Here is a 25,123-nt window from a genome sequence, read left to right as displayed (position 1 = left end):
GAGGGCGCAAGCACCCCCGGCGCCGGCACAGCCTGGCGCATCAGCCCTTCCAGGATCCCCGGAAGGATGGCTCTGAGGCACTCGTCCAGGCCCGCTGCCGGGAAAGGCGGTGGGGCCGGTAAGGGTGTCGGTGCCAGAAGCTGATGGGGGCCAGGAGACGGGGAACCCTGACGCGTCGGTACCTCCACAACCGACGGGGACCTCTCCTCTCGACGATGACGCTTCGGCGTCGCCTCCTCTCCGATGTCCGGATGCACCGAGGGCGACCGGTGACGATGCTTCTTGTTTTTCTTTCGATGCGCGTCACCGGCGCCGGGAGGTATGGAGGAGGAGGAGGACGATCCCCCTCGGTCCCGAGGAGCCGGGTCAGACAGGGTTCGGTCCCGTGGGCCACGGGCTGAGGGAGTGACCGGGGCCGACTGCCCACGCGGCCGCTCACCTCTACCCTCGCCGGCGGACCGGCGGGCCGACGGGACCTGTTCTCCTGGGGTCGATGCCATCGGTGCCGATGTCTCGGGCATCGATACCGGTACCGAAGGACCGGGCGTCGATACCGATGCCGTCGAGGTCGACGTCGAGGGGCCGGCGCAAGTTCCAAAAAGACGGTCCCGCAGAACTTGCCTCGCAACCTGAGTCCGTTTCCGGAGACCGAGACACAGGGAACACGACTTGATATTGTGCTCCGGCCCGAGGCACTGGAGGCACCAAGCGTGGGTGTCGGTCTGCGAGATCGGCCGGCCGCAGCGACCACACTTTTTAAATCCACTCGGGACCTTCGAGGACATCGACGGAAAAATCGCGTCGGCGAAGTCAAAGTCGTCAATGGTGGCTGAAATCACACCTCGAAAAAAGAAAACGACCGTGCGGCCACTAGGCCGCAACGCGGCGTCCCCGCTGGAAACGAGGGAAAAAAGGGAGCGCGTGCTCCACACGCTCAGGTTTTCTTTTTTTTTTTTTTTTTTTTTTGAAAAAAGAAACCGGCGGTAACAAAAAACTAAGAGGAAAAAACAAAGATCCGCGTAAACGCGATCGAAAATCCGGCGGCTGAAAACAGAGAGAGCGGCAAAGCACAACTCTCTCCAGACGCGGAAAAAAAGGAACTGGCGGGAGCGGTCGCGCACGGGCAGGAAGACGGCCGCGCATGCGCGGTGGGCGTGCCCTGCGTGCCGACCGTCCCGCGAAGCCTTTTCCGGTTGGTGGGGGCTGCCGCGGACGTCACCCAGTCGTGAGAACAAGCAGCCTGCTTGTCCTCGGAGAAACACTTTTTTGCCCTCAAAGTCTTCCGTTGATAGGTATTCAAATGCATTTGATACTCCTTTGGTTACCATATGGCTCCAGAAAAAGGAGGACGGATTGAGCCAGCCGGGTCTTACTTCCATTTCTTTCAATAGAAGTAATTGAGCCAGCCGGGTTTTACTTCCATTGCTTTCAATGGAAAGCAATGGAAGTAAAACCCGGCTGGCTCAATCCGTCCTCCTTTTTCTGGAGCCAGACCGGCCATTTTCTTAATTTATGCTCATTCCTTCTAAGCATGTGCTTTGAAGACCTCAACTTATCTGTAAATCAGGGGGCACTATGATTTCGCACACACATAACAGTCTTAAGGGGAGCAACTAGATCCAAACACTGAACTTCAGACTCATACCAATGACTGACAGCATCCAAAGCAAGAGAAACAGAAACTCCCTTGGGTCCTAATTCAAGGAACCCTTAACCTGGGTGACTTGAATCTGAGACCTCTGCATCCCCTATTTACCCATCTACCCTCTCACTCACTTAATTCCAGCCACCTGATTGCCTACCTCCAACCATACTCTCACCTACTCTCACACCAATCAATTCAATGGTTAGGAGTGCTAATTAAACATATGAAGTTAAAATAGAAGTAAAGTTAACTTTTCTCTCATTTTAACATAGGTGTTGTAATAAATGTTCTGAGATAGATTTAGTCCTGGATTAATTTCCTAAGGGCAGAAAATACAGCAAAATAATACAAAAAGGTGCTGCGTATGCCTTGTAGCATTAAAGAAATGACAAGTAGTAGTAGTAGTGTTTGTATAGTAAAGGGCATTTTATCTAAGAGGTAAACTTGTTACAAATATATAATACTTGGCAAAGAATAATACAAAGAAGCAGCTATAGTATGTATGTGTATGTGGCAGAGATTAATGAATGAACATGATAGAAGATGTCCCTCTAGGTGTGTGTGTTTATTAGTGTTTCCACTGTTTCTTTGCAACAGTGTTTTAAACATAAAAAGTACAAATCCTTTCAGCATCTCCCTCATTCCCAGTATTTGGTCTTGATATGAAAAGATATACTATTTTGACACATTGTTTTGCAAATAGGTGTGATTTCTTTAAAGACTGAGGCTTCTGGAGCCTGCCTGTCTGTATGGTCTTTGTTATTCAGAGCCTTGATCCTAACATCTAAATGATGAGCAAAAGCTTGGAGACACTAGGTCTATCTTATACTGATATCACCTTAAGGGTGAGACCAGGGGTCAGAATTCTGATTTTGTAATACTTCCCAAAAGCCTTAGTCAGGCCAGCTTAGGCTACCTAAATTGTGGCAGGCTTACTGAACAGCACTGTGCAATGCTGACAGTGTTTACTTTACTCTGGATTTAATACACAATTTTAATTATTGTACTATACATCTTATTACTTTATTACATAAAATACAACATTAATAAGGAAGTTAGAAACTCTACAGTAAAAATTTAATGCAGATTTTTACTGCAATCTTATTAGCACTGGTCTACACGTATATAGTTTTCTTAGTTTGAAAACAGCCTACCAGATCTGCATGTACAAAACTACCTGCGGCCTAAGAAGGATACTGAAAATTGTCCCCATACGGTTATATATCCCTAAAAATAGAAAAACAGCTTTTAAATAAGTTATTTTTCTGCAGTCTAGAAAGTTTATCCAGTTAGTACATGGTTATCCATATAAACTCCTTGCTGAGTGAATGATGCCCCGATGCTTAAACCTCCGTCGTTGTACAGAACAGCGCTGGAGTTTACTGCCAAAACAGCGCCCAAAAATAACTTCCTCATGCTCAACGCTAATAGTATGCAAATGATATGTGCATATTAGCTTCGAGTATGAGGAAGTAAAGCGGCAGGATCGCACCAGGGGCATGCGAATAAGAACTGCGCGTAAGCAAAGCTCTTCTGCTGATGACCAGTCCAACAGGGGGAGACAGCAGTGTGGCAAAGGCAGAGAACCGGCCCGGGTGACAGCAAGGGGCAGTGGAACGGGAGCTGGAGATTGCAGCAGTCTGTGTATCCTCGCTCCTCTCACACGGCCTCCCTGTAGCCCCCTCACTTTCCTGCAGCACAGTTAACATTGGGGAAGAGGATTCCATTGGGAAGCAGCGGGTCTCACCCACCCATCCATCCCTCCAAGTTTCAGCTTCACAGATCCAGCAAGATCCAGCATTTTGCACTTACGTGAAGAATGCTGAGGATCTCATCCTAACTGTCAGAAGGCCCTTCAAGTTAAAGAATTAAGGGGCTTTTTTACTAAGACGTGTAAGTGCCTACGCGTGTCAAATTAGAACTACCACTTGGCTACCATGTGCCCCGGCGGTAATTCTAAGTTCTACGAGCATCCAAAATGCGTGGCAGAAAATAATTTTTATTTTCTACCATGTAGAACTAACTGGGCGGTAATCGGCAGTGTATGCGCACTGACGATTACCGCCCGGTTAAAGCATGAGACCTTAATGCTAAGTTAAGGGGTGGCGGTAAGGCCTCTAGCCCAAAATGGACATGCGCTGATTTTTATTTTGACGCATGTCCATTTTCGTCAAAAAAAAGGTCTTTTTTTGCAGGCGTGCTGAAAAATGGACCTGCTCGCGTCCAATACACGTGTCTACACCAGCACAGGCCAGTTTTCAGCAAACCTTAGTAAAAGGACTCCTAACAGTGTACCTTTAAGCTAAGTGTTGTATGTTATACACTTTTTTTTTAGCAAAACAGCAAAAGTAGAGGCTGACAAATGCGCAAACCAATAGGGAGATAATATCAAAAACCAGTTTATTCAGAATATTTATATCAAGGACCCGACACGGTCCGTGTTTCGGCGCCAAAGCACCTGCCTCAGGGGTCACAAACAACTGAGGCAGGTGCTTTGGCGCCGAAACACGGACCGTGTCGGGTCCTTGATATGAATATTCTGAATAAACTGGTTTTTGATATCTCCCTATTGGTTTGCGCATTTGTCAGCCTCTGCTTTTGCTGTTTTGCTTTGACTGTCCGTGGAGGCTCCTCCTGTCTTCTTGGATTTGATATACACTTTTTTTTGGAACATATGATCGTTTTTGATGGTTTTTCATTAATATTTGGTTAACTTTAATCTTTTACACAAATATATAAAATGTATTACCTATAAGGAGTTTTTTATGACCTATGATGATGTTGATAGCGTACTAAAGAGGTTCCTTCGCTAATGGGCCACTTTTTGCTGAGGTCTTTTTCTCTACATAAGGATTATTTCCTCATTTCCTTACATAGTAATTATTATATAACAGATTAGGTTTTTTGTTGATTAATATATATTTTTCCTTTTCTCCACCTGTATGAGATTTTGTTTAGTATTATGCAGTGCCATAACTGAATAGCTAACTGGGCAAAATTAGAAATGCCTTTTGTACGTTACTATATGCCCTGTTAGCTATGTGGTCACCGGTGCCCGCACAACTCACGGCTCCTCCCTGACTCTGCCCCTGGACCACCCGAGCATTAACCAGCAAGTGCTGTGGGGATCAGAGCCGATATTCAGCAGCGTTATCCAGTTAGGAGCCACCAAATATTGGCTACTGGGTTGCCCAGTGAGATTTAACCAGGCAGGAGCCTTTCCTACCTAGTAAAATTGCTTTGAATATTGACTCCACAGAAAATTAATTTGGACACTATCCTCCGGATTCTATATATCGTGCCTTAATTTCCACATGGAAATCGAAGTGTATTCTATAAAAGTGCGTGTAACTTAATTGGTTAACTAGCTAATCAGCATTGTCAATTGGATGTTAACAAGCAATTATCAGCACTAATTGGCATTAAGATTTGCATGCACAACTTGCTGTGTGTTCTGTAATGTGGTGCACTTAAATTCTAAGTTTAGTTGAAAAGGGAGCATAGGCAGGGTGTGGGCGTTTCTAAAATCAAAGCATTTTGTTATAGAATACATCCGCTCTGCACCTAATTTACGGGTTAGAATTTACGCCAAGTAAAACATGGCATAAATGGCCTCAACTAAATTTGGTCATGTGGAAAAGCGCTCGTTATATACTGCACAGAAATTTAAGCCTATTCTATAAAATACAGGCGTGCTTTAGAGAATACGCCTAGGCGTACTTTTTTTACCACACTGAATTTTCAGGCACCATATATAGAATCTAGCCCAATGTTCTCTTTTGGGATGTCTATAGCACTATGTTTTATTGCTATACACCCATAGTGTTATTTTGACTTGGCCAATATTTGAGTTAATAACTTTGAAATGCCTCTGCAGGAGAAATCATAAACACTTGCTAATTACTGGACAGGCTACTGAAAGAGACAGAATCTTGAGGGTTTCTAAGCCCACCAACAGGACGTAATTTACTGAGAAAACATCCATAGTTCGTAATACTTTAGGATCCTGTCAGGTACTTGCAACCTGGATTGGCCTTTGTTGGAAACAGGATACTAGGATTGACAGACATATGGGGGCCATTTTACTAGGCAGCACTATGAAATTGGCTTAGACTGTCCTTATGTGGGACTTTCCTACATGCTAAGCTCATTTTTAGCACAGATTCAAAAGAGTTTTTTTCTATTTGTTGAATATATGGTCATGCACTAATGTTAGCATTAGCACATGGCCGTTAAAAAAAAATAATGTGGGAGCATGTACCATCTCCTATTTAGGAAGCACTAAGGGTTCCTGCATTAAGTGTTTGATATCTCAGAATCATTTTGGATTCTCAACTTTCATGTATCCTTCAAATGTCAGCTATTTGTAAATCTGGTTTCTTTATCATTTGGCAGTTGTGCTCTGTTTGTTCCTTCTTTGATCCTGATATTTTTCTCTCTTTTATTTTGCCACTTTTCATGACTAAGCACAATTATTGTAATATAGTCTTATCTAGGAGCAACAAAAGTGATTCCAAGAAACTTCAAACTCTACAAAATACTGCAATTCATCTTCGGTGTAACCTACATAATTTTGATCATGTAACTCCAGCATTGAAACAACACCATTGGATCCCTATTGAGTATCATGTTCTGTTCAAGATTTTATTGTTAACCTTTAAGGCCTTTAGAGCAGGGGCCCCGCTGTACTTGGCCTCCTTTACTATTCCCTATACACTTACATGACTCATACGATCTTTTTTAAATGACTACAACATGGTCCTCCCGGGACCTCGTTCAGCACAGTTAAAAACCACAAGATGCTCTGCTTTTTATTTTGTAGCTCCAACTCTTTGGACCTTACTACCACTTGCTATTCGTAGTGAACTATCATTGAAAAAAAATCAAAACAGCGGTTCAGACATGGCTTTTTAATGAAGTTTACGATATCTGACTGACCTGGAGTCAGGAGTGGTGGGCGACTGTCTTGTAACTTTGTTTTTGTCCTTCTATTGTTAGTGTGAATGCTGCCTTTACTATTTGCAATTGTAATTCCTTTCCAGTTGATTGCTTTAGTTTACTACTGCTTGGTCAGTTAAGGTAGTAAGTTCTCATTAAATAAATCAATCAGTCAGCATTACTGTCCACAAACTAGCTGAATAGCGCTTTCACGCCCTTCACTTCCTGCATAAATAAATACTACACACTCAGATGGCAAAACTAACATAGAATGCTTTAGCGTGTCCCACGCTAAACCATTTTTGTTGCATTAGGTGTGCATTAGCACCTAACGTAGCTTAGTAAAAAGGCCCCTTGATCAGACTTTTTCAAAAAGTACAAAGACTAGGGGACACTCAGTGAAGTTACATGAAATACTTTTAAAACAAATAGGAGGAAATATTTTTTCACTCAAAGAACAGTTAAGTTCTGGAACTCTTTGCCATATGATGTGGTATCAACGATTAGCATATCTGGGTTTAAAAATGGTTTGGACAAGTTTCTGGAGGAAAAGTCCATAGCCTGCTATTGAGACAGACATGAGGAAAGCACTGCTTGCCCTGGGATTGGTAGCATGGATTGTTGCTACTATTTGGGCTTCTGCAAGGTACCTGTCATCTGTACTGGTCACTGTTGGAAACAGGATACTGGGCTAGATGGAGCATTGGTCTGACCCAGTATGACTATTTTTATGTTCTTATGACCCAGTCATAGCAGCTAGCTCTATGGTACTGAGCAAGCTCCTTCATTATATCCAGGGACAGGTAATTTATATTGTATCTGGCACCCTCGATCATTTTGAAATGTTAGTACATATGGGCAGTTTTTACGTTTAACTTAAGGACACAATTAAGAAATGCCATTACGTGTCAGCAGACAGAATGAGGCCCGATTTCTTCTAGAGTAACTTATAAGAACTTACTTGTTCATAGTTAAATGTTTCCAGCATTCCCAGTATAAGACCTTGTATCTCTCCCAGTTTCCCTTTGCCATACACTGGATCCTGAGTGCAAAAATTAAAACAATAATATTAGACTCCTTATCCCTCCATTCTTTTCTATTAAAAATAACTGTTAATTCATCAACATTTGATGTATCTATATGTTGCTAGGTATCTACCAAATCTACAAAGCTTTATATGCATTTCTGGATTGCAGTTTTCTAAAGATAAAATGCCCAACTTGAAACAACCATGTCATTTTCCTGCAAAACTCTGCCTTGATAACACTTTTAGTGAAGCTGCCAATTAAAAATATTTCATACACATTTATGAAACGATTACGAGATGCAGTGCCATTATTTCATAACCTAATTGTAAAAGAGGTTACAAAATGCATTAGTGATAAATGTTTCACAGATGGCACTACCTCCAGCTGTTATCAAGCATATTATCATATACAGAATGCTAAAATGATGCATGTGTATTTTTAATACAGGAAAAGAGGGCAATCGGAACATATTCTGAAATGTTTTCTTCTAATACCTCAAATTTCAAAAAGGCATTAAAACAGTCTATAAAGGATCACTGACAGGGTTCCAAAAGACCCTTTAATGAGGAATCACAGATTTTTTCCCCCCGCTTTCCATTCAAAAACACACACTTATGGATGGCCCTGTAAAGGGAGCAACATAGGTTAATTCTCCCTTTTGGCAGCCTATTTTATAAAGCTAACTTAGGTGCCTATGTGCCTTTATAAAACAGGCTGCCAAAATGATCCCTAATAGCACACACATCCACTAGCACAAATTTACACCTGTTCCAAAGGTGTAAACATGTGCGTGTACTCATGCCCCTAAATTCTATAAAAGGAGCAAAAATTTGGGAATGCAGGGGTCATTTACGCACATCACTAAACCCCCTGTTTTCTAAGCCATGCGCTAACACCGACACAGCCCATTCTCTTTGAATAGGCTATATGAGCGGCTTAGTAAACAGGAGAGCAAATTAGATAATTGGCATTATATTGGCATTAAGAACCAATAATTGATACTAGTTTGTAGTTAGTGCCTATTCTATGGTGCCCAACTCCAAGTTGGGTGAGGGTGTGGGAGGGGCATGGGTGGGTCAGGGTTGTGCCAAGCAATTAGGTACTATGTTATAGAATATTGTCACTAATGCAGGTAATTGTTAGCATTTGGGTGCAAACATTTACACCAGCCTGTGACATAGCATAAGGGCTTAGGCCTAGTTAGGTGTCAAAGTGCAGACTTAAACTAGCATTCTAAAACAGCAACTATGTGCAACATTGCCATTATAGGACTGGAGCTTAGCACCCAGATTTTTAGTGCCCAAGTTTTAGCATCCTTTACTGAATTGGGAGAGTGGTGGATACTTGGAATGCCCTCCCGCGGGAGGTGGTGGAGATGAAAACGGTAACGGAATTCAAACATGCGTGGGATAAACATAAAGGAATCCTGTTCAGAAGGAAAGGATCCTCAGAAGCTTAGCCAAGATTGGGTGGCAGAGCCGGTGGTGGGAGGCGGGGCTGGTGGTTAGGAGGCGGGGCAAGTGCTGTGAGACTTCTACGTTCTGTGCCCTGAAAATGGCAGATACAAATCAAGGTAAGGTATACACAAAAAGTAGCACATATGAGTTTATCTTGTTGGGCAGTCTGGATGGACCGTGCAGGTCTTTTTCTGCCATCATCTACTATGTTACTATGTTGAAAATAATTGACCTCACAACCAACCCTTGAGGCACTCCACTACTCACCTTTCTTTCTTCCAAACGAATTCCATTTACCACCACCTTCTATAGTCAGTCAACCAATTTCTAAACCAGTTCAGCACCCTGGGTCTTACCACAAGGGCTCAGTTTAATTATTTGCCTCCTATGAAGAACCATATCAACCATTTTGCTGAAATCCAATTAGACCTCATCCATCACATGCCCTCTATCTAGTTCTTTAGTTACCAAGCCAAAAACTGATTCACTCAGCATGATCTGCCTCAGGTGAAAAACCATGGTGCTTTGGATCATGCAACCCACTGGACTATTATTAATAGAAAGTTTACTATCCTCTCCTTCAGAAGTGTCTCTATGACTTTTCCTACCAATAAGGTAAGCCTTACAGGCCTGTATTTCCCACTCTTCATTTGTTATCACTTTCCTGAAGAGGGACCACATCTGCCACTTAACTTATGTCCCTCTGAATATTCGGCCCTATGCTACTGTTTGTGTTTTATGCCCTAGGGAAATTCTCTACCAAAAATGGAAAAAAAATATGCACAAAGATTTTGGAAACTTGGAACAAAATATTTTAAAATTCTGCATTTTCAAGTTGTAATTTTGTTTGAGCAGAATTTCTCCAATCATAAGACCTGACCAGTTCTCCAGCTTATTCCTTCCCCTGCAATATTACTCTCCAGGTTCCACTTTCCTCACCTCTCTCTCACCTCAACTTTGCTTGAACCCGTTCCCTTCCCCCGGCAGGTTTACTACTACTACTACTACTATTTAGCATTTCTATAGCGCTACAAGGCATACGCAGCGCTGCACAACATAGAAGAAAGACAGTCCCTGCTCAAAGAGCTTACAATCTAATAGACAAAAAAAAAAAAAAAAAGTAAGCAAATCAAATCAATTAATGTGAACGGGAAGGAAGAGAGGAGGGTAGGTGGAGGCGAGTGGTTACAAGTGGTTACGAGTCAAAAGCAATGTTAAAGAGGTGGGCTTTCAGTCTAGATTTAAAGGTGGCCAAGGATGGGGCAAGACGTAGGGGCTCAGGAAGTTTATTCCAGGCGTAGGGTGCAGCGAGACAGAAGGCGCGAAGTCTGGAGTTGGCAGTAGTGGAGAAGGGAACAGATAAGAAGGATTTATCCATGGAGCGGTGTGCACGGGAAGGGGTGTAGGGAAGGACGAGTGTGGAGAGATACTGGGGAGCAGCAGAGTGAGTACATTTATAGGTTAGTAGAAGAAGTTTGAACAGGATGCGAAAACGGATAGGGAGCCAGTGAAGGGTCTTGAGGAGAGGGGTAGTATGAGTAAAGCGACCCTGGCGGAAGATGAGACGGGCAGCAGAGTTTTGAACCGACTGGAGAGGGGAGAGGTGATTAAGTGGGAGGCCAGCAAGAAGCAGATTGCAGTAGTCTAGACGAGAGGTGACAAGGGTGAGGATGAGGGTTTTGGTAGAGTGCTCGGAAAGAAAGGGGCGGATTTTACGGATGTTGTAAAGAAAGAAACGACAGGTCTTGGCGGTCTGCTGGATATGAGCAGAGAAGGAGAGAGAAGAGTCAAAGATGACCCCAAGGTTTCGAGCTGAGGAGACAGGGAGAATGAGAGAGCCATCAACAGAAATAGAAAATGGGGGGAGCGGGGAGGTGGGTTTGGGGGGGGGGGGAAATGAGAAGCTCGGTTTTGGTCATATTTAATTTCAGGTGGCGTTGAGACATCCAGGCAGCAATGTCAGACAAGCACGCTGAAACTTTGGTTTGGATGCAAGGTGAGATATCAGGGGTAGAAAGGTAGATTTGGGAATCATCAGCATAGAGATGGTAGGAAAAGCCATGGGATGAGATTAATGAACCAAAGGAAGAAGTGTAGATAGAAAAGAGGAGGGGACCAAGAACAGAACCCTGAGATACGCCGACAGGCAGAGGGATAGAAGTAGAAGAGGATCCACCAGAGTGAACACTAAAAGTGCGGAGGGAGAGGTAGGAAGAGAACCAGGAAAGGACAGAGCCCTGGAATCCAAGTGAGGACAGGGTATCGAGAAGTATGCTGTGATCGACAGTGTCAAAAGCAGCGGAAAGATCAAGAAGAATGAGGATGGAATATTGACCTCTGGATTTAGCCAGTAATAGGTCATTGGAGACTTTAGTAAGCGCAGTTTCGGTTGAGTGGAGAGGGCGAAAACCAGATTGTAATGGGTCAAGAATAGCATGTGAGGAGAGAAAATCAAGGCAGCGGCGGTGAACAGCACGCTCAAGTAATTTGGAGAGAAAAGGAAGGAGGGAGATGGTTCGGTAATTAGAGGGACAAGTAGGGTCAAGTGAAGGCTTCTTAAGGAGAGGTGTGACCACAGCATGTTTAAAGGCAGCAGGGACAGTCGCAGTGGAAAGTGAGAGGTTGAGAATGTGACAGATAAAAGGAATAAGAGTAGGAGAGATGGCATTAAGAAGGTGGGTGGGAATGGGATCAGAGGAACAGGTGGTACATTTTGAGGAAGAAAGGAGAAGTGTAGTTTCCTCAATAGTAACTTCAGGAAAGGAGGAAAGGGAATGAGGGGAAGGCGAGAGAGGGGAACGGACTAGTGGAGGGAGAGGTGGTGAGGTAGAGAAAGCAAGGTTTATCTTTTGAACCTTGTTGTGAAAGAATTCAGCAAGGGTCTGAGGAGATAATGAAGGGGGAGGGGGCACCTTGAGGAGAGAGTTCAATGTGGTGAAGAGAAGTCGAGGATTAGAGCCAAGAGAGTTGGTCAGTTGGATATAATAATCCTGTTTGGCACGTAAAAGAGCAGATTGGAAGGAGGTCAGCATGAACTTAAAGTGTAAGAAATCAGCAAGGGCCCGAGATTTCCGCCAGAGGTGTTCGGCGGAGCGGGTACAGGAACGTAGGTAGCGGATATTAGAAGTCAGCCAAGGTTGGGGTTTTGTACACCTTACAGGGTGGGTCATCAAAGGTGCAAGAGTGTCTAAGGCAGAGGATAGAGTATTGTTGTAAGAAGAAACAGCCTCGTTGACAGACGTGGATGGTGCCACAGTAGAGAGGAGGTTTGAAACATGGGAGGATAGAGATGAAGGGTCAATATCGTGAAGATTCCTAGATAAATTAGATAGGATAGGACGGGACTGGGAGGGAGGAGATTTAAGTGTGAAAGTTATAAGATGGTGATCAGAGGAGGGATGATCAGAGGCAAGGAAACTAGAAGGTGAACAGTTGGAGGAGAAGATGAGATCAAGACAGTGACCATTTTGATGAGTGGGGGAGGTGGAGCATAGTTGGAGATTAAAGGACGACGTTAAAGCGAGTAACTTGGAAATATAAGAGTTGGAAGGATCATTAGCAGGAATATTAAAGTCACCAAGGATGAGAGAGGGGGAGGAAGGATCATGGAAGAAGGCAAGCCAGGCGTCAAAGTCACTGAGAAAGGATGAAAGGGACTTATCAGGGGGACGATAAATGACCGCTATTCGAAGAGGCAGAGGAGAGAAAAGGAGAATAGAGTGGACTTCAAAGGAGGTTTAACCACCAGCTTTCTGTGTCCCCTAGCTCTTTCTTCCCCTTTAGTCCTCAAACTCTACCCCTGCCTCTCATTATTTTTCTCCTTGCCCTTCCACAACTCTACAGCGTTCTCTCTGTGCCCATGGTCTCTCCTCACCTCCAACTCCAGGCAAATACCCCTGGCTTGCTCCTGCTCTCCACCCCACCCCATACCACACAGCCCCCCCCCCCCCAACTTGCTCCAGCTTTCCTGGGCACACACCATTCAACTTGCTCCAGGCACTCCTCCATGGCTCATAGCCTCTGCTCCAACCCCAACTTTAAAAAAGCAAGCAGTTGTGTGTTAGACCATTTCATCTTCCTCTGTCAGCCAGGGCCTAACTGCTTGTTTGAGCTGCACAGGATTCCGTATTGCTACGTGGTTCAAATAAGCAGTCGGACCCAACCCAACAGAGGTGATGGAAGTGAACTGATGCATAACCGTTTGCTTCTTTCTTATGCCACATGATTCAGAAGGACAGGGTAAGATGGGGAAGAGCGAGGGTATGCGATTTTGCTGCAGGCAGATGGGATGTCCAAGCAATCTGTGGATGTATGCGGCAAGGGGAGGGTGGGTTTCTGCATTGCACAGTGGTGCAGAATTTCCCCAGCAGTAACAGGAGTTGAATGACTGGCCACTACAAACATTTATACTCAACTGCAAATAAAAACAGATAGCTTATGCATAAATGCATACTTATGAAGCAGAATCAAGTTTGAACTGAAATATAAGTTGAGTAATTTTTATTTTCTTATGCCGTTGCACTTCAATAATCACAGCATGGGGCATTTTACAGTATCTGGGCACTTGAAAATTTTTTTTAATATTAACATAGCTAAGTAAATTGATTAAAGTATATGTGTGAATATATACTGGAAGTGTTTCTAGGTTGGTCTAAATCTTGTGGATAATGAAGGGACCTTTCATCATTTATATAATTTGCTAATGGCATGTTCTGTGTCTATAATGGTACAGCATTGCCATACAGAGCTTTTGCAAAATTCTTCACAGTTTAGTATACTGTTCATATTCTGATGTCTAAAAGTTTGGGGTGGACACCGATTAAATACTGTAATCACAATCAACCCCAAGATTAAAAATTGTAATCGCATGGTTGATTGCTCTTAAGCACGGCATGTATTTTGGGCACATGCTTTTCCAATTTTTTTTTTGTTAACGTTCACCTAAACATCCTTTTGAACAGATGCTCAGCATGGATGATTATCCTTCACAACATACTATTCAATTAGGGGTGCAAAATTAATCGTGGTATTAAAAATTTTAATCATATGGTTAGCTGCACCTCTGGGCTGGATGGCGTGGTACTAGTAAAATCCCACCGCATGGACATTTTTTAAAACTGCTGAATATAATAAGAGATTACATACACACACTTCCTTACCACAGCACATTCCTCCCCCCTCCCCTCCATACAGGTACTTACTTTTCTCTTCTCCTGTTGCATCCTTCCCCTGTATACGTAACTAAGTATCTCTTCTGCTATTATACCTGTTACCCCTGACACAAAGACAACCATTTCTCCTCTCCTGCTGCTGACCCCCCCAGTATACAGCAGCACACCCCCCTTCCTGCATTTAGCTGGTTCTTCATAGGGTCTCCAGAAACAATTCCCACATGCTACTTGCAACTGATATCGATGCCTTCCCTCTGCTACATTATGGCAAGGTGAAATAGGATAGGCAGGGGAGAAAAAGCAATGTGGGACGACAGGAGTTAAAAATTTTGATTATGGTTAAAAAATGTAATTGCAGCTAAATTTTTAAAAAATTGATCGCATTAACAGTGCACTATAGGGTATGCTTACTAAGGCGAACTATAGGAGCATTAGCATTTTTAATGCACGTTAATGCTTGTTGCGCATTAAGCGCTAATGTGCCCATAGGAATGTATTGGCGTGTTAGCGATTAACGCGCCTTAACTTTAAAGTCACGTTAAAAACGCTAATGCGCCGTAGTAAACATACTCCTAAACATCCTCCCCTACTAAAAATACAATTCAATACACCAAATTTGAACCTTCCAATCTCGGACACCCTAAAAATTCTTGGAGTTACCACTGATCAAAACCTAACACTCGAGAGCCACGCGAAAAACATAACCAAGAAGATGTTCCACTCAATGTGGAAATTAAAAAGAGTAAGACCTTTCTTCCCAAGGGCTGTTTTCCGTAACCTGATACAATCAATGGTGCTGTCATCTAGATTACTGCAACGCACTCTACGCCGGCTGTAAAGAGCAAATAATCAAGAAACTTCAGACAGCCCAGAATACTGCAGCTAGACTCATATTCGGCAAAACAAAATAATGAAAGTGCTAAGCCCCTATGAGAAAAACTACACTGGCTCCCACTTAAAGAACGCATCACGTTCAAAATTTGCTCTCTAGTCCACAAAATCATTCACGGCCTACATGTCAGACCTGATAGACTTACCACCCAGGAATGCCAAAAGATCATCCCGCACATTCCTTGATCTGCACTTCCCTAACTGCAAAGGCCTAAAATACAAATTAATACACGCGTCAAACTTTACCTACTTAAGCACTCAGCTATGGAACGCACTGCCGCGCAACTTAAAAACGATCTATGAACTAACAAACTTCCGCAAACTACTGAAGACACATCTCTTTAACAAGACTTACCACAAAGATCAACCAATGTGAATATACATAACTCCTCCACACAAGAACTGTCTTACAATATCTGCTTGTTATACTACTATCATGTTTTTTTCATTATCATGTTGCCCAAGATCCTTCTGTAACACTAAATGTCTATTTTCTAATGTATTTCCACCACTCATGATGTATTGTAAGCCACATTGAGCCTGTAAATAGGTGGGAAAATGTGGGGTATAAATGTAACAAATAAATAAATAAATAAATATATTGCTACTAATCGTGTAAATCCTGGCTCTACTCTGTCTCCACCCCTGGACCACCCTGGCACTGCACAGACAATGCCATGGCTGTCAAAGGAGGTATTCAGCGGCACTGCATTCAGTGTGATTTAACTGGGCAGAAGCCTCTCCTGCTTGGTTAAACCTTTCTAAATATTGGGCCTCTTGATTCAAGAATATTCCAATTAGCTTAACTACTGGAGGGCTAGACAAAGGTAGTATCTATTGAACTTATTACAGGTCTCGTTAAGGCTACAACAAAGGGTGAGAAGACGTATGCAACTGAGGCTTTTTGGTTTATTATTCTTAATTATTTTTTTTAATATTTCTATATAATTGTTATTTCTCATTGACATAATAACATATATACAGTAGATTCATGAAACAAACTCCTACTTTAATGCACCTTGAAATGTAGTGTTTAGACAGCAGAATGCGAAAAATATAGAGGAGTGTGAAGAGTTTTATGAAGCACCATGGACATAAGAGAATAGGTTTGTGTTGCGTTCCCGAGGGCCTTGGCATTCTGTCAGGTCCTCGAGGCGGGACTGGAGTTCGTGAGCCCTTGGGCCACTGCCAAGGAGCGGCAGCGGCAGGCAAGACCACCTCGGGACTGGAAACACAGAAGAGCAGTACTGGAACTCTGGACTGGAGTAGTACAAGGCAGGCAACTAGAACAGATGAGACAGGAACAGCTTCACCTGCACCTAGCCACCGTTCCTCCGGAGTTGAGCTCCGAAGTGCAGGCGGCCGGCAGGACTTGCAGGATAAGGCAGGAACTGAAGATCCAGAGGACCCACCCTGGGTCTGGGATACACGAGGGCGACAGGGCACGAAACTAGACACAGACAGTGTGCTGCTGCACAGCCACTAGCAAGACCCAGAAGACAGACCAAGGAACACAAGGCGTACAGAAGCTAGCAGGAGCAAGGACTAGGGCAGCAACACACTAGGCAGAACGGGGATCCGGGAATACCCACAGGGTACACCCTCTAGCTAGGTGGAGACAGGATACAGGAATAATCACCCAAGAAATACACACTAGCTAGACAGATACAGGATTCAGGATATACAAACAGGGTTCAGGATATGCACACAGGATACACAAGCAGGGTTCAGGATAGGCAACAGAGCGAACAGAGTAAGCCAGGAAGAACAGGCCAAGGGTCTGAAGCCACAGCCGCTCCCCACACCAAGTGGGAACTCACAAAGGCTGAGGCTTCACATGCAGACAGAGAACAAACACGGACAGAGGCTTCACCCCAAACACAGAGTAAGCCAGGAGCAGAGGCTTCACCCCAAACACAGAGTAAGCCAGGAAAGACCCACAGTCCTCAGACACGCAGAGGCAGGGAAGAACCACCCCATAGGAAGGCAACAGACACAGAGCAAAGCTGGGCTGAAACCCAGAGAAAGGCTAAGCAGTAGTGCAGCAGACACTTACTAACCTGACCTGGCCTAAGAGCATACACCTATGCAAAGGCCCTGACTGCAAGCACAGCACTTCCTTATGAAGGCTCTCACTGATGAGTCACCAGCAGTAGGGCAGAAGCAGGAAGTACACAGACCCCAAAGAGAGGCTTGACACACATAGGAAGTGAGCCCACAGGAAAGACAAGCAGGAGCCATCTTGGAAGCTGGCACAGAGCCGGTGGCAGCCATCTTAGATGCTGGCTCCCTAGAGAGGCATAGCCCACACAGGTGAGGTCTAGTGAAGCAATCAGCACAGAGACTAGAGACAAGACAAACACAAACACAGACAGAAGCCAGCAGAGCTGCTGACCCCCAGAAAGAAGGTAAGGCTGAGGGTGGTCACGGCCACAGACGTGACAGTTTGCAGCTCACAGTGCTAAAGTAACAACATGAAAAAAAACAAACAGTAATTACTTAGACTGTGTCGCGTCTCTCGCGCTTGCCGCGTTCTCGAGGACCTTGGCATACTTTCAGGCTTCTTCCCCGGGAGCACGGGGTTTGTGAGTCCATAGGCCACTACCGTGGAGCGGCAGTGGCAGGCAAGATCACCTTCCAGGTGGAGATGAGACAAGACTGGACCGGAACCCCGGACTGGAGTTCTACACTGGAACACTCGGAACTGGAACGCACTGGAGTAGGGCCCGCTGGACTGGACACACTGGAGTGGCCCCACTGGACTGGAACATACAGGAGTGAAACCCGCTGGACTGGAACACACCGGAGCGGAACCCGCGGAACTGGAACACCCTGGACCTAGGCTTCACCTACACTTGACCACCTTTCCCCGAGGGTTGAGCTCTCAGGTTCTGGCAGCCGGTAGGACTTACAGGAAAACCCGGAACTGGCACTTGCAAGCAGGAACAGCAGGAATGAAGATCCAGGAGTGCCCCCTGGCACCTAGGCGAAGACAAGGCAGACAGGCAGGGACTGTCCGGGTTCCGGCAGTCGGCAGGTTAAACACAATGACTAGTAAACTGTACCCAGGCTAATAGGAACGCTATACCCAGGCAAACCAGTCATACACAAGAAACATACACGGAGCAAACTCAGGAGACTTGTAAGGCTATACACCAGCTAACAACTAAGCTGTGCCCAAGCTAACAAGTCATGCACTGGAAACAAACACAGAACACTAGCAAAGCTTTACACAGGCTACAAGCCACACGGTGCCTAAGCTGGCTAGTCTAATACTGAGAACAAACACAGAGAACTAGCAGAGCTATGCACAGGCTACAAGCCACACGGTGCCTAAGCTGGCTAGTCTAACATCGTAAGACAGTGCACACCAACTTGGAAATGCTACAAACTGAAGATCTCAAAGAGAAAAGAGCCTCTAAGAACTCTGACCCTAATAGCAATACTCCTGAGACCTCTCCCCCTGTTATTGTTATGTATGCTGATCAACGCTATGACAATAACGGCCGAAATCAAGGCCCACGGCCCTACCACCCAGACCGTAGAACTGATTACCCAAAAGAACGGGGTCGACGCTCTCTACCCCAGCGAGGTCCCCCAAGGGGCCCTCTTGGGGATACTAGGCGACAACGAGACTATCGTTCCCGGCCTAGCCCTGATCGCTATCCTGATGTGCTCTGTTATCGCTGCCAACAATACGGTCATTATGCTGCTGAATGTCTTCAGACACAGCCATATAGATTTAGAAAACCGCAGGTCCGTCAAAATCCCCCAGAATGCCAGTCATTCCCTTTGTGGAACCCGGATCAACGCCGTCCGCAGTGACCACTGATCTAGGGATCAATATTACCCACCCCATAATGACTAGCCGTTACCCCGAACCCGATTTGATTTTGTTGCTCTCAGTTACTTATACTACTCAGCTCCTCATATAGTATCCAGAAGCCATTTCTCTGTATATGTATTGGTGTGATGTTTCTATTTCTATTACAGGTGACATGTTTTTATTTTATATTTCTCCTGGTTTAATTTCAAGTGTATATTTACGGTACCATACAAATGACCTAACTGAGTCAGCGAGTTATTTAGTTGTTTCTATGCATACCTTCCCTGGGGAGTTCTTATCAACTGCAGGGATGAGCGATCCCCGGAGGATATTCATTTATGTTTTTTTATATGTATACCTGAACTGACTTATTTATGCCATTTTACTTTATACGAGATCCCTTTTAAATAAAAGCTGTATATTGCTCATTGTTAAAATGTTTTCTGCTTTAACTGTTATGCTGTTTAAATTGATGTGACATTCACTTCTTTAGTTTTTTTATGAATATAAAGCCTTCATTTTTGAAATCTCTCTATGATATATGTGACATCTGAAAGCTTTTCATTATTTCCTTGTCTAAGAAAGAAGAAATATTTAATAACCATTATCTGTTATATGGAATGAATGCGAGAAATGTTCCCTTGAACTGGCCATTTGGGGGAGCATTTTGCGCTGATCATACAATTTGTAGTATTCTTGAACAGAGAATTGGTGAAGCTTTCGGACATGAATAAGGAAAATTATGCACTCCACTTTTTAATTCCTTTCTATTTAAAACAGGTTATCACAATATGGTAACTATTACTCTTTTTATTTGTGTGCAACGGTCCTGGAATTCATGCTTTGTGTATTTAACTAACACCTTGCTTCAACTAACTCTTGCCGCGTGGTGGATTTGTCTTGAAGCGATATGCTTCTTCCTACTTCTTTGTCTGATTGAAAAGGGTTACTTAAACTCTATGTGAAGGTCAATCACTAATCAAGTAGCTGCACTTTTTAATGTTTTTTCTTCCATTTGTCTTTTTTGAGGAACCTTTTTCTTGCATTGCTATTTGAATATGCCTTGTTGCAATTCAGATGTATCATATTTTGTTTTATTTTTTTTTAAGCCTATTTTTGTCTTACACCCTTCAAGGTGCTTTTTTTTTAAATATTTTAATTTTTTTTAATTTTTTCATTCTCGATGCTTTGTTTCTTACCATCCCTCCTTCCTGGCCCCTATTTTATACCCACGACCCGCCTCCTAGCATTATGACTTCATTCAATAACTTAACCACATAAATTGCACTACTGGTCTGTTTAAAGTTTTGCCTTTCCCCAGATGGATACAGGAATCCCGTTGACGTCCCTCACCGAGGAGACGACTGCTAGCAAAGAACAGCTACCCGATAATGTATCCGATCTGAAGGTTATGTTACAGCAAAGAATCGCTAAATTAAAAGACAGATGCACAGACCCCAACATTACATGGTGTGAGAAACGAGACATTATTCAGCGTGAGTTTCGACAGATGCATCAATTGGTCCATGAGCAAAAGAGATAGGCTCTCCACTTGCTGGAGTTACACAAAGCTTTGGCCTCTACCCTTCCTTCTGAATCATCTAACTCGTAAGTCCTGCTGGCCTCCTGCAGCTGAGGGCTCAACCCTTGGTGAATGGTAGTCATCGTAGGTGAAGATTCCATATCTATTGGCGATAGATTGCGATGCATTGCCCTCCATACATCAATAGTTGAACATTTACCATCATCTCTAAATTCTAATTGTTTTTTTAATCTTCTCTTTTGTTCCATATACTTTACCATTGTTATTTGATCATGCCTTTGTAATAATTACCAATCTGTCTTGCATTTATGTAAATTGGCTTTTCATTATTGAACCCTTCTGGTTTCCCTTTTGCTTTTGCACTTAATTAGCACTGTTTTCTCCATGTTGACATTGTCTTTCATGTCTATTCAATTCACACTGATTATGCCCACTAAGATATAGCAATATATCATTCAGGCATACAGTTATTTTGCTTATTCCTTTGCCAGCCTCTGGCTCTTGATGGACTGATTATGATGGTGTATGCCTAGAATAAAGACATGAAAAGATCCCACTTTGTACACCACAAGTACGTCTTCAAAATCTATCCTGGCCCAAATGATGTTAGATCCCCCAAGGTTGTGGCAATGACCTTTACACCTTGCAAACTACTGGACCACAAGTCTTGGGTCCATGTGAAAGATATACGTGTTTACTCAGCCATAGAACCAGATGTTACATCTCAAGACCGGCAACTTCCTTCAGCAAGCCAGCCTGCCAGATCTCCGTCCAGATTCTTCAGCGCTTCCACCGCCTCAACCATGATCGATGAAAGAAACTTTTGAAATGATACTTAATTTGAGAACTACTGTTGCTGTTTATGGACATTATAGATTCATATTATGTTTTATTTTCAGTTTAGCAGCAATCCTGTCTAGATATTGAAAAGGTTTTATTTTTATTTTCCTATTATTTCCTATTATTTCCTTTATTGTTCTAATTGTTTTTCTAAGAGTTTCCCCGTTATTTCTGTTTATGTAACATCAAACCCTAATACTGGCTCTGATATCATAATGTAGGTGTAAACTCTGTTAGTATCAACCTGTTATGCAATTGTTTAACTTTGGTGTAGGCTTACTTGAGCTGCATGTCTTTCTGTAGGTTTGACTAAGCTCCAAGAGGATATATACAATGCTTCCCATACTTCCAGGTCATTATGCATATGTCAAGATCCATGCATGACCTTGGTTAATATAAATTTTCCTAGGATTGACCATTTTTGCTGTATGAGGCAACCTCATACTTGCTATCCACTTATTAGTGCTCATGATTGGATGCCAATGATGAGTACTAGTAAGGTCCAGGAATCCCGACCTGTTTAAGGATTCTGAATACCTACAACAGCCTGCAATCTGAATACTAATCACATATTTGTTGAGCCCATAACAATGCTTAATCAAAACCATTATTCCTTCCAAGGACCACTGAGACAGATACATTGGATTATCTCCCCATGCACTATGCTACAGATACAATAGAAGCCATAGAAAGACCTGAAAGTGTTTATTAGTATGATCCACCTGAAATTGCTATTACCCGCATACCTATATTTCATGGGATTTTGTAGATGAACTCATGGTTTTGTTCCAATCATAAAACCTCTCTCACTACAGGTTTGAGTACGCCTCAAGAGGGGTAACATCAAGATTAAGCCCAAGGGTTTGGGTAATATAAAGGAAATTCCATATGCCCAAAAATATACCACCTACGAATGAAGTTTTCTGTCTGGCATAATATCTGCTAGCAATGCATAAGAGCAAAACTCCCCCTCTCGTTTGATAGCTTGCCACCTTCTGGAATGGATGATGACGAGCTTGACGAGCTTTGTGTCACCCCTCTCCAGAGGGGGTGACAAGTGGGGAATGTATAATTATACTACAGCAAGAGGCCCTCACTGGATGCCCACCGGAAGGGTGGAAGGCCAGATTTTAGGACTCAGGCTGTAAAAATACCAGCTAGGTTTAAAAATCTATGACTGGCTGAGCAAGGACTTGCATTTCCTGTAAGTTAATATGTGTCCCCGCTTGGGATCCATCCACTGGAATAGTGGTGGGTCAATTTACATACCTTAAACAGCCTAAACTGCTAAAAAGTACTGAAATGATTTAATATTTGAGAATCTGCAAAAAGCAGGTCTGAACAATGAGTCCTGCCACAAATTGGTACAATTTTTAATTCAAATATAGCACCTGTAATGAAAGATCAGATGAATAAAATGGAGCTTATTAGTTTTGGTATACAATGATACAGAGGTAATACAGAGTTCATGAGAAAGGTATGAAAAGTATTGCAGCCGGAAGATGTGAAACTGTTATCTCAACGCTTCCCAAAACATGTTGATAATTAGCAGTAGCTGAGAACGGAAGGAGGTGGGCACATCAGATAGCAGATCGCATGGGAAAGTATGATCTCAGAAAGTGAGAAAGATTAGGAGCAAGGTTTCTCACCATTCACTTCTATGGAGAGGATAGAGTATAAAAGAGGGGAGATTTTGGCTTAGTTTGAGAGTCTTCTCCAAAGCCTCTGTCAGACGGCGAAGCCCTGTGCGGCTGAAACCAGAATCTGATGTCTGTATTTGTATCAACTTGAAGACCTGTGTTTGGGTAAGAAATAAAATGTACCTATCTATCTAAACCTATCTCTGTCTCTATTTTTATTGATTCTATCTTCTCTTTACCTAACATTTAGCCTAAGGTAGATCACATACAAGTGACACTCAGTTTTGGACAGAAAGCAGTAGTTATGGGAATTAGTTTTTAATTACGGCTCCTAATACAGAACCTGATATATGAACTAAGTACCTTTAGTCCCCCATGTGACGGAGTCAGAAAGAGGTCTATAAGAAGAGGTAAATAAAAACAGAACAAACACAGAGAACCAGCAGAGCTACGCACAGGCTAACAAGCCACACGGTGCCTAAGCTGGCTAGTCTAAACAAACACAGAGCACTAGCAAAGCTATACTCAGGCTACAAGCCAGACGGTGCCTAAGCTAGCTAGTCTAAACAAACACAGAGCACTAGCAAAGCTATACACAGGCTACAAGCCAGACGGTGCCTAAGCTAGCTAGTCTACACAAACACAGAGCACTAGCAAAGCTATACACAGGCTACAAGCCAGACGGTGCCTAAGCTAGCTAGTCTACACAAACACAGAGCACTAGCAAAGCTATACACAGGCTACAAGCCAGACGGTGCCTAAGCTAGCTAGTCTAAACAAACATAGAAACTCACACAGAGCAAACACTGAAACCGTGTACAGAGCACTCTATACACCAGGACCTTTAGATGAGATGCAAAGGCCAGGACTGTAGTCTCCAAGTGATTAATAAAGCCCTTCAACACCAGAGCCACAGCTGCAGCAATCACCTTGCAACCAAACAGAGGCTTGACACACAGAGCAGTCAGCCCATAGGAAGGAACAGCGGGAGCCATCTTGGATACTGGCAAAGAGGAGGAGGCGGCAGCCATCTTGGAAGAGGCATAGCCCACACAGGTGAGGTTCAGTAGGGCAATCAGCACACAGAGCCAGAGAGAACCTAAGACAGACACAGACACAGAGACAAGCAGAAGCCAGCACAGACACTGACTCCCAGAAACAGGGTAAGTCTGAGGGTTGTCACGGCCACGGACATGACAGACTGTACGCGTGTGCAATGCGGGCCAAAATGAGACTACCGCCAGGCTAGTGCACCCCCTGGCAGTAATTTCAGATTTGGTGCGAGCCCATACTGCCAGGACAAATTATTATTTTTATTTCCTACCGCGTGTGGTGTTTCCAGCGTTAATCGGTAGTTGGCACACGCCGACTGGTCACCATGCGTATAGCGCGTAAGCCCTTACTACTAGATCACTGGGTGGGGTTACGGGCTCAGGCCGTAAATAGGCAAGCACTGGTTTCAATTTTACCGCAGGCCCTTTTCCCGGCCCATTGAAAAAAAGTCCCTTTTCCCAGATGTGGTAAAAACTGACTCGGAGCGCACCAAAAACACGCGCCTACACTACCACAGACCACCTTTTGCTGCGGCTTAGTAAAAGGACCCCAAGGTAACCACCTCAAAGCAGATGAACATACTGATACAGAATCAGGAAGACAGACACTATTAGCAGGAATATTCATCAATATGGGTGTCAGCATGAAGGGAAACGAATAAATGTGTGCAGTCAGTACAGTAACAATCTGTTAATGCACAAATGGAGATGTTTATCATTACATCAGGCCTGATTTACAAAGGCTTTATCTCTATGAGAAAAAGCTTAGTGAATGAAGCTCATTGTTTATCATGGTGACTATTAAACCTATGAATGTTAGTATCAATATAGTGTTGCCAGGAAAGCAAATAATAAAATGCAAGTCTGCATAGTAATAACCTGCTGGAAGACATAAAGCCACTAATTAGTGATGACATTTAATTGATATGGTATACATACTGAAAGAGAATAGCACTGATGTAATGAGATTATTTTTAAAATAGAATTTAGAGCAGTTTTACATTTAACCTGTTCTCCTCCTTCTACTAAGACTTCCAGGTTTCATGCAGCTACTCCTTCCCCAGAGACAGACCATAAAACAAGAATGACATT

At 43.5% G+C, this 25,123-nt stretch overlaps 1 protein-coding gene across 1 annotated transcript in view; it reads right to left on the bottom strand.

Annotated features, from left to right (window-relative positions):
- Positions 1 to 25,123, bottom strand: part of VPS8 (VPS8 subunit of CORVET complex) — a 932,181-nt gene that overhangs the window by 204,636 nt on the left and 702,422 nt on the right. The window contains exon 42 of the mRNA XM_030209561.1: positions 7,545 to 7,625. Within this exon, the coding sequence (XP_030065421.1) occupies positions 7,545 to 7,625 (81 nt within the window). The remainder of the gene's footprint in view (positions 1 to 7,544; positions 7,626 to 25,123) is intronic.

The sequence above is a fragment of the Microcaecilia unicolor genome, chromosome 7, assembly GCF_901765095.1.
Source record: "Microcaecilia unicolor chromosome 7, aMicUni1.1, whole genome shotgun sequence".
Taxonomy (NCBI): Eukaryota; Metazoa; Chordata; class Amphibia; order Gymnophiona; family Siphonopidae; genus Microcaecilia; species Microcaecilia unicolor.
This window is presented reverse-complemented; position numbering and strand designations above follow the sequence as displayed.